Source organism: Ranitomeya variabilis, chromosome 5, assembly GCF_051348905.1.
Source record: "Ranitomeya variabilis isolate aRanVar5 chromosome 5, aRanVar5.hap1, whole genome shotgun sequence".
Classification (NCBI taxonomy): Eukaryota; Metazoa; Chordata; class Amphibia; order Anura; family Dendrobatidae; genus Ranitomeya; species Ranitomeya variabilis.
In genome coordinates, this window is record NC_135236.1 from 11756178 (window position 1) to 11766894 (window position 10717).

General features: G+C 44.9%; 1 protein-coding gene across 1 annotated transcript; it reads left to right on the forward strand.

Moving 5' to 3' along the window:
* The first annotated feature begins 2119 nt into the window (after window positions 1-2119).
* Window positions 2120-3079, forward strand: LOC143774604 (olfactory receptor 5AR1-like). Its single transcript, XM_077262357.1, has one exon. The coding sequence runs from the start codon at window positions 2120-2122 to the stop codon at window positions 3077-3079; it is 960 nt and encodes a 319-aa protein (XP_077118472.1).
* Window positions 3080-10717: the final 7638 nt, after the last annotated feature.

The window sequence follows — 10717 nt, forward strand, 5'->3', positions numbered from 1 at the left end:
CTTATCTGTCCCTAAGAGACCTTGGACACATATCTCCATGGATTTCATTTCTGATCTTCCGGTGTCTCAAGGCATGTCTGTTATCTGGGTGATATGTGATCGCTTCTCCAAGATGGTCCATTTGGTTCCTTTGCCTAAGCTGCCTTCCTCTTCCGATCTGGTTCCTGTGTTTTTCCAGAACGTGGTTCGTTTGCACGGCATCCCTGAGAATATTGTGTCAGACAGAGGATCCCAGTTCGTTTCCAGATTCTGGCGATCCTTTTGTAGTAGGATGGGCATTGACTTGTCGTTTTCGTCTGCTTTCCATCCTCAGACTAATGGACAGACGGAGCGAACTAATCAGACTTTGGAGGCTTATTTGAGGTGTTTTGTCTCTGCTGATCAGGACGATTGGGTGACCTTCTTGCCGTTGGCTGAGTTTGCCCTTAATAATCGGGCTAGTTCCGCCACCTTGGTTTCGCCGTTTTTCTGCAACTCTGGTTTCCACCCTCGTTTTTCTTCGGGTCATGTGGAACCTTCTGACTGCCCTGGGGTGGATTCTGTGGTGGATAGGTTGCAGCGGATCTGGAATCTTGTGGTGGACAACTAGAAGTTGTCACAGGAGAGGGCTCAGCGCTTTGCCAACCGCCGCCGCGGTGTGGGTCCCCGACTACGTGTTGGGGATTTGGTGTGGCTTTCTTCCCGCTTTGTTCCTATGAAGGTTTCCTCTCCCAAATTTAAACCTCGTTTTATTGGTCCTTACAAGATATTGGAAATCCTTAATCCTGTATCCTTTCGCCTGGATCTTCCTGTGTCGTTTGCTATCCACAACGTATTTCATAGGTCCTTGTTGCGGTGGTACGTTGTGCCTGTGGTTCCTTCTGCTGAGCCTCCTGCTCCGGTGTTGGTTGAGGGCGAGTTGGAGTACGTGTTGGAGAAGATCTTGGATTCTCGTCTCTCCAGGCGGAGGCTTCAGTACCTGGTCAAGTGGAAGGGCTATGGTCAGGAAGATAATTCCTGGGTGGTCGCCTCTGATGTTCATGCGGCCGATTTAGTTCGTGCCTTTCACGCCGCTCGTCCTGATCGCCCTGGTGGTCGTGGTGAGGGTTCGGTGACCCCTCACTAAGGGGGGGGGTACTGTTGTGATTTTGCTTTTTGCTCCCTCTAGTGGTCATTAGTGATTTGACTCTGGAGCTTCTGTCTTTTCCTATATCCTCACCTGGGCCGTTAGTTCAGGGGCGTTGCTATATAAGCTCCCTGGACCTTCAGTTCAATGCCTGGCATCGTTGAAATCAGAGCTAATCTGTTGTGCTCTTGTCCTATGATCCTGGTTCCTGTATTTCAAGCTAAGTCTGCTTCCTTGCTTTTTGCTTTTGTTTTGTTTGGTATTTTTGTCCAGCTTGTTCCAATCTGTATCCTGACCTTTGCTGGAAGCTCTAGGGGGCTGGTGTTCTCCCCCTGGACCGTTAGACGGTTCGGGGGTTCTTGAATCTCCAGCGTGGATTTTTATAGGGTTTTTGTTGACCAGATAAGTTATCTTGCTATATTCTGCTATTAGTAAGCTGGCCTCTCTTTGCTGAACCTGGTTCATTTCTGTGTTTGTCATTTCCTCTTACCTCACCGTTATTATTTGTGGGGGGCTTGTATCTTGCTTTGGGGTCCCTTTCTCTGGAGGCAAGAGAGGTCTTTGTTTTCTTCTCCTAGGGGTAGTTAGATTCTCCGGCTGGCGCGAGTCATCTAGCGATCACCGTAGGCATGATCCCCGGCTACTTCTAGTGTTGGCGTTAGGAGTAGCTATTTGGTCAACCCAGTTACCACAGCCCTATGAGCTGGATTTTTGAATCTCGCAGACTTACACGTTCCTCTGAGACCCTGTCCACTGGGGTCATAACAGTTTTCATTTAGTGTGTAGTAGATCATTTATGACTTTGGTTATCCTCATGTATAGTAGACCCTGAAACTGGCCGTTATCAGGTCATCCATTCACCTGTTATGGCCAGCAGAACATATGGTTAGTGGATTAGAGTGGAGTCAAGAAAAGGCTTTATTAGAACAATTCTCAAAGGTGACACAGAGACTGGGATGTGGCGTTTATGTCTGCTGACAAGATTTATTTCACCTCTAGAGAGAAAGAAGGAACATGGACAATGAAAACAGGACCCAAGCAAGAATATTTTTATTGTCTGGATTGACCAATAACACAACTCTTGCCATCTTCCTCTTCATTTTCTTCCTCCTAGTTTACATTGTAACTGTGGTCGGTAATGTTGGGTTGATTGCCATTGTCTATAAAACATCCGCTCTCCACAATCCGATGTATTACTTTTTGAGTTACCTTTCCTTGGTGGACCTTTTCTACTCTTCAACTGTAGTTCCAAAAATGATCTCTGACCTCATAGCCATGAAGAAGGTCATCTCATTTCAAGGCTGTGCCCTTCAATTCTTTGTGTTTGCCACTCTTGCTGGTACAGATGTTCTTCTCCTCTCAAATATGTCCTATGACCGCTATGTTGCTATCTGCCATCCTCTCCACTATGTAATCATAATGACCAAGAAGAAGTGCTTGTACCTTGTTATCATTGCCTTTTTCCTTGGCTTCGTGCAGTCATCTATCCAGATACACTGTATTTTTGGACTTCAATTTTGTGGCTCAAACCTCATTGACCACTTCTACTGTGATGTCCTTCCTTTGTTCAAACTGTCTTGCTCTGATATTTCCACCTGTGAAATGCTTACTCTTTTGTTTATAGGTTCTTATAGCATAGCTTCATTAACAACCATCTTGGTCTCCTACATTTTCATAATGTTCTCTATTCTAAAGATCAACTCTACAAAGGGTAGAAAAAAGGCATTCAGTACCTGCTCCTCACATCTTATCTGTGCCTCTGTCTTCTATGTCTCTGTTTTCTGTACCTACTTACGTCCTTCTTCTGATTTCTTTAATGAACAAGACAAGGTGGCTTCCATATTTTACTCAGTTATGACACCAATGTTAAATCCACTTATCTACAGCTTGAGGAACAAAGAGGTGAAGTCTGTCATCAAAAAAATTGCACTCGGCTTCAAGATCGTTGGACAGATAGGTTCCTTGAATGTGTAGGATGTGGTTAATGGTCTACCAGCTTTGAAGAACATACAGAAAAAATCAATGTAGCTTCTTCTTGGATGAAAAGAAAACAGAAGTTATATTTAGACAAATCTTACGACGCAAGGCATAATAGAATGTGCAGAATACAAGGCTAATGTGAATCAACAAAAATGTGTTCGGAAGGTAGCTTGGACCCAACATAAAAGAAGATACATAAGTGGCCCTTAGACTTCCTGTACAGTATCTATAATTAATCCTGTCCAGCTTTTTCATGATCCTTCTTCTTTTTTTCCTTCAAGGGCTCCAAGCACTGCTTTTTTGAAATGTTCTAAGCAAGAATAAACTTTAGTGAAGTGTTCACGTTCCCAAATTGAAGGTTCATTTTGACTTAGTAAGACTTGAATCATCAACAGCAAAGTTTCATAATGTGCTGTTTTATGGTTCACCAATAAAATCAAAAGACAAGTAAAAATCACATATGGATTAAATTTCTGATTGTTGAGTTTCCATTGACTTTCGCCATGGCAAAAGAGTATTCCACAGGTTCACAGATAAGAACAGACATAAACCAGGAGACAACTTGGACCTTATGATTCAGATGACAAGGAACCCACATCCCTGTTGGTGTCCATCAAAACCCAAGTTCTTCATTGTATTGAACTTTGTTAACCTATTCTAAGTAATTCATAGCTGATGTTGTTGGACATAATTAATATCTGTCAGCACAATTTACTCTCAATCTGTTCCTGTATGTGAGATGTTTGGTTCTGGTCAAAACGAGTGGCAAATGAGTGAAACCCCCTGAAGATCTACTGTGGTTGATCTAATGCTAACATTTTTCAAACGCTGAGTTGTTGTTTCTTTGTTGACGCATTTGCTGAAGTTCTGTAGTAGAAATGTGCTGTAGGGAAGTCAGCTGGGCAGGGAGGAGTTCCAGTTTGCCATGCATATTGTTGGAAGGAGTCTTGGGAGCAAAAAGGGATCCTAGTTAGTATGTTACTGCAGTGTAAATTGTAATTGTAGTCCATGTTCCCCATGCTGGGTACTGTAGAGTGAGGTTTTGGCACCATCTTCTGCTCATCATTGTTAATAGAATCATGGCATTAAGTAAAGGGAAAAATAGGGAGGAAGAACATTGGTTTAGTCCATAAATACACACATGTGTGTTTTAGAGTTCAGTTGGAAATCGAGAGGAATTGTTGTGAGAGCCTGAGAAGAAAGGACGAGACAAGGCCGCACAAGGGTGCAATGTGGATACCATGTTTCTTAACAGACCCTGTTCTGATACATGGTTGAGAATGTGGAGTAGAGCAGGCAGAACCTGGGACCAGGACAGATATACAGAAAGGAGCGGCTTCAGTGGTATTGAGCTGGAGGTCCTTTAAGGCAAGTGTGCATTGTAGGAACCCAGAGACGACAAAGCGACTGGGTCAGAGGATAGATGTAAGCCACACTCTTGGAATATAGAGCAAGAAGCCTAGATACCCAAGCCAGGGCACAAATTGTACACGGGGAGTGGGCTGCAGGCAGGAGGAAAGGAAACTATTAGGGAAGATTGAGGGTCAGCAAAAGCAATTGAATCTGATGGATACAGTATGTGATCAGAATTCTCCAAACTTACCCTCTCCTAACGAGTTACCAACCAAGGTTCAACTTTAATTCCTCACTCTCTACCATGTACCATCCCACAACGATGAGCTGATCTGCTCTACCCAGCTAACTTTTACAGCATGAAAACGAAAAAAAAATTAGAGGGACTAACAAAAAATGTCAATATGAGTATGTGCATTTGGCATCTTTTTCAGGTGGTCCAGTCTGACAAATTTTTAAGAGGAATTTTTTTCAGGAAAAACTGACGGATGTTTCCCTAAAGGGTTTTTTTTTCATCTTTTTTTGTTCTTTCCAGAGAGTTTTTTCAACTTCGGCATTTTCTCGCATATACTAAGTACGGTATATTATTATTATTATTTATTTACATAGCACCATTAATTCCAAGGTGCTGTACATGAAAAGGGGTTACATAAAAATACAAATATCACTTATATCACTTACAGTAAACAAAACTAACAATGACAGACTGGTACAGAGGGAAGAAGTATATAAACAGAAAGTCAGGGTTTTTTTACCTTCAAAAAGAACCTGAAGACCCACCTCTTCCGACAAGCCTACAACCTGCAGTAACCACCGATCAACCAAACCGCTGCATGACCAGCTCTACCCTCACCTACTGTATTCTCACCCATCCCTTGCATATTGTGAGCCCTCGCAGGCAGGGTCCCCTCTACTCCTGTACCAGTTATGACTTGTATTGGTTAAGATTATGGTACTTTTTATTATGTATACCCCTCCTCACATGTAAAGCGCCATGGAATAAATGGCGCTATAACAATAAATAATAATAATAATTTTTATGTATCAATGAATGTACAATATTTTAAGCATTTCGTTAGTGCTTCTTCAGGTGGTTTTCCAAGCATAAACTGTCTGAAAAAGATTTTGTGTGCTCATGACATACTCGTGGGGTTTTTGGAGAGTTTTAGGAGCAGAAAATCTCAAATTCTCCAATCAAAAAAGTTATTGAATGGTTTTTGGAGATTAAAAATAATAAAATAAAAACACTAATAAAAGTGTGATCACCCTCTTAAATAGTAACAAAAATTAAAAATGAAGTTTAATAAAGTTGAAAAAAATTATATTTAAATATCTTTTCTTAAAAATAGTAAAATGGTAAAGGTGCTAATAAAAATAAGTACTTTAAAATCCCTCCCTGGCGCAAAAGCAAAAGGAAATAAAGGAGAAAAAAACAAGATATAAAATCTAACGCAGCACAGATGTTCCGAATTACATTTTCAGATATAAGAATAATTCTAGTCCCGATGTCCTTGCTCGGGACACATGGCGCCTGCTTCTAATAAACAATGACGAGTTACCATGCAATGCCGTAAATGGCCCAACCTGAATCAATTCCTGGGTTGTTTTCTATTGAGTATTATAGTCCCCAAAAATCTGATGACATTTTATGGTTTAGTTAGATGCAGCACAAATTCTTCTCCTTCTGTCTTTTTACAATATTTTATCATTTGACTCATTACGCTTCAGATTATATCCCCTTCCCGACCTCTGACGCCACGTAGGTGTCATGAAAGTTGGTGCCAATCCGACCTGTGAGACCTATGTGACGTCATGGAGGGATCGCATCCCTGCAGATCGGGTGAAAGGGTTAACTCCAATTTCACCCTATCTGCAGGGACAGGGGGAGTGGTACTTCAGCCCAGGGAGGGTGGCTTTGCCCCCACGTGGCTACAATCACTCTGATTGGCTGTTGAAAGTGAAACAGCCAATCAGAGAAATTTGTAATATTTCACCTATGAAAAGTGGTGAAATATCACAATCCAGCCATGGCCGATGCTGCAATATCATCGGCCATGGCTGGAAATCCTGATCTGCCCCCGCCACCACCACCGATCTCCTCCCCAGTCCTCCGTCCTGTCCCGTACTGTGCTCCGCTCTTCTCCATCCTCCTGTCCGCTCACCCTGTCCTCCTGTCCACTCCCCCATGCTCCGATCCACCCCCCCGTGCCCTGATCCCACCCCCTCATACTTACCGAGCCTCCCGGTGTCCGTCCGTCTTGTTCATGGGTGCCGCCATCTTCCAAAATGGCAGGCGCATGCGCAGTGCGCCCGCCGAATCTGCCGGCTGGCATATTCATTCCAGGTACATTTTGATCACTGTGATAAAACCTATCACAGTGATCAAAATAAACAAATAGTAAATGACCCCCCCTTTATCACCCCCATAGGTAGGGACAATAATAAAATAAAGAAAATATATTTACTTTTATTTTTTCATTAGGGTTAGGGTTAGGGCTAGGGTTAGGGTTACGGTTAGGGCTAGGGTTAGGGTTAGGGCTAGGGCTATGGCTAGGGTTAGAATTAGGGTTAGAACTAGGGTTAGGGTTAGAATTAGGCTATGTGCACACGGTGCGGATTTGGCTGCGGATGCGCAGCAGATTCATAGCAGTTTTCATCAGATTTACAGTACCATGTAAACCTACGGAAAACCAAATCCGCTGTGCTCATGATGCGGAAAATACTGCGTGGAAACGCTGCGTTGTATTTTCCGCAGCATGTCAATTTTTTGTGTGGATTCCGCAGCGTTTTACACCTCTTCCTCAATAGGAATCCGCAGGTGAAATCCGCACAAAAACACTGGAAATCCACTGTAAATCCGCAGGTAAAACGCAGTGCCTTTTACCTGCAGATTTTTCAAAAATGGTGCGGAAAAATCTCACACGAATCCGCAACAAGGGCACATAGCCTTAGGGTTAGGGTTGGAATTAGAGTTAGGGTTGGAATTAAGGCTAGGGTTGGAAATAGGGTTAAGATTAGGCTTGTGGTTAGGGTTATGGTTAGGACTAGGGGTGTGTTGGGGTTAGGTGTTATGATCCTAATGGTAGAGGATCTCTGGTATTCTGGCTCAGTGTGCAAAAAACATAGAACTGCTCTAGGGAGGTGGAAACTGGGCTATCCACATACCTGATCCTAACACACACAACTAGAAGTAGCCGGTGAACGTGCCTACGTTGATTCTAGACGTCTCGAGCCAGCCGGAGAACTGACTACCCCTAGAGGAAAAATAAGACCTCACTTGCCTCTAGAGAAATTAACCCCAAAGATGTAGAAAGCCCCCAATGAATAATAACGGTGAGGTAAGAGGAAAACACAAACGTAGAGATGAACTAGATTAAGCAAAGTGAGGCCCACTAATCTAGATAGGCAGAAAATAGAAAGTGAACTATGCGGTCAGCAGAAAACCCTGCAAAAACATCCATGCTGAATATTCAAGAACCCCCGCACCGACTGACGGTGTGAGGGGAGAATATCAGCACCCTAGAGCTTCCAGCGAGTTAGAAAATCACATTTTGAGCAAGCTGGACAAAAAACACTGATAATGCAAATGATCCAAAGTATGCAAACAGGACTTAGCTTTTCTTGCATGAGACAGATGGCAAGGAATCCAGAGGAGTCAGAATAGAACTGAATACATCGATACCAGGCAAGAGACTGAGTCCTAAGGAGGACTAAATAGGGAACACCCACAGATTAATGGAACAGCTGAAGTCCAAGCTTGCAGAAAGACATGACTCATACAATACCATTAGTGACCACAAGAGGGAGCCCTGAAACACAGTTCACAACAGTTAGGGTTGTGGTTAGGATTAGGGTTGGGATTAGGGTTAGGATTAGGGTTAGTGGTGTGTTGGGGTTAGGGTTGTGGTTAGGGGTGTGTTGGGGTTATGGTTGTGATTAGGGTTATGGCTAGAGTTGGGATTAGGGTTATGGATGTGTTGGGGTTAGTGTTGGAGTTAGAATTGAGGGGTTGCCACTGTTTAGGCACATCAGGGGTCTCCAAACGCAACATGGCACCACCATTGATTCCAGCCAATCTTGTGTTCAAAAAAGTCAAATGGTGCTCCCTCCCTTCCGAGCCCCGATGTGCGCCCAAACAGTGGTTTACCCCCACATATGGGGTACCAGCATACTCAGGACAAACTGGGCAACAACTATTGTGGTCCAATTTCTCCTGTTGCCTTTGCGAAAATAAAAAATTGCTTGCTAAAACATAATTTTTGAGGAAAGAAAAATGATTTTTTATTTTCACGGCTCTGCGTTATAAACTTCTGTGAAGCACTTGCGGGTTGAAAGTGCTCACCACATGTTAGGTTTCAAGTTCCCGCCTCTGCACAGGGGGAATCTCGGTCCATCTCTGCTGCAGTCTCCCATTCTTCTCCTGCCGCAGTGGAGCCTGCTCAGCGGAGACGTCGGTCCCAGCGTCTCGCTCAATCTGACTCTGTACAAAGAGTTACTGCTTCTTTCCCTACTTCTGCCATTGAAGTCAGTGCTGGGAAGCGGTGAGCAGATGCTTCTGGGACTAAGTCCTGCTTTTCTCGTTCTGAGCATGCCCTGAGTAAGATCTCTCAGTGGAGATCGAGGGTCACATGATCAGATACTGCAGCTTAGGCCATTGGTCCTTCAGGAAGGTCCTGTAGGTGCTCACGCTCTGTGGCAGCCTCTCATTGGTCCTTCTAGGAAGGTTCTGTACGTGCTGCAACTATTTAAGGCTCGCATGGCCGCACGGCTAGTATTGTTCTAAGTTATGTACTTTGCGCCAGTGTGGTCATGTATGATTGTGCTCAGGGACGCAGCTGAAATAAGCCCCTAGAACGCTGGCACCTCTGGCTAGGAGTTTTGTGTGCATGCATGACCACTGACTGCTCTCGTTTGGGTAGTTAGCCAGTGCCACTGTGAGGTCTAACAGGGTGCAGTGCTTTAAGTTCACAGCTATTCTGTGAAGTAACAGAGTTAGCTCATACCGCCATATAGTTCCGCCGTTTGCTAGCAGCAGATTCGCCTGCACGGTGGACCCCGGGCTGCGAACGCATCTATTATAATAAAATCTCTATATTCATTCGGTGCATTCAGCTAGCCCTAACATAATACTAGCGCCAGGGTCTGGCTAGTAAATGGCGGACATTCAGCAATCTTTGCGGTATATCCAGCAGCTGGAGGGTAGGTTGGCGGCTCTCGAGAGCTCAACCTCAGCTATGGATGTAACCGCGGTCGCTGTACAGGCTGCTAGCGTGGCTGCAGCAACCTTGTCCACTGCCACCCCTGTTCCGACATTATCTCGCCTCCCGCTGCCAGAAAAAATTTCTGGAGATAGCAAATCCTGTAGGGGATTCGTGAGTCAGTGCTCTATTTACCTCGAGCTCCTGGCTGCACATTTTCCCACAGAGCGGGCTAAGGTGGGATTTATTGTGTCCCTCTTGTCGGACAGGGTGTTGGAATGGGCTACACCGCTGTGGGAGCGTGGCGATCATGTGGTGCAGAGTGCTCTGTTGTTCCTGAGCACTTTGAAACAGGTCTTTTTAGGACCTCGAGTCACCCATGACACGGCGCTCCAACTGCTGGCATTAACTCAGGGTGTGTCCTTGGTCAGCCATTTTGCCGTCCACTTCCGTACATTAGCTTCTGAGCTGGAGTGGTCGGATAAAGCCCTTATCCCCATATTTTGGAGGGGGCTGGCTGATCCCGTGAAGGATGCTCTGGCCACTAGGGAGATTCCTGCCACACTGGAGGAATTACTAACTGTCTCTACTCGTATTGACCTCCGTTTTAACGAGCGGAGGTTAGAGCAAGCCCAGTGTAGACAGAGGTTTCGGCTGGCTCTCACCTTCGCCAAACCTCTGGAATCTCCGGTCCTGGTTCCTGAGTCACATGAGGCCATGGAAGTGTCACGAGCGGGATCTAAGTCCCGGACCACTTGTGCACTCAAGGTCTGTCATGTCTGCCAGCAGTCAGGACATCTTGCCACCAGGTGTCCCCAGCGGTCGAGGAAACGTCAGCGTCTAGTGGTAGTAGGTGGAGGTACACTAGACACAGTGACATTTGCCTCCAAATTGTCCTTTAAGGGGACAATTATGATAGACTCATCCTCCCACTCGGTAGAGCTCTGCGTGGATTCTGGGGCGGAGGGCAATTTTATGTCTTCAGCCTTCGCCCAACGTCACGCAATACCCCTGGTTATGCTAGCTCAACCAGTAACGGTACGAGTGGTGAATGGGTCGACACTGCCCTCACAGATAACAC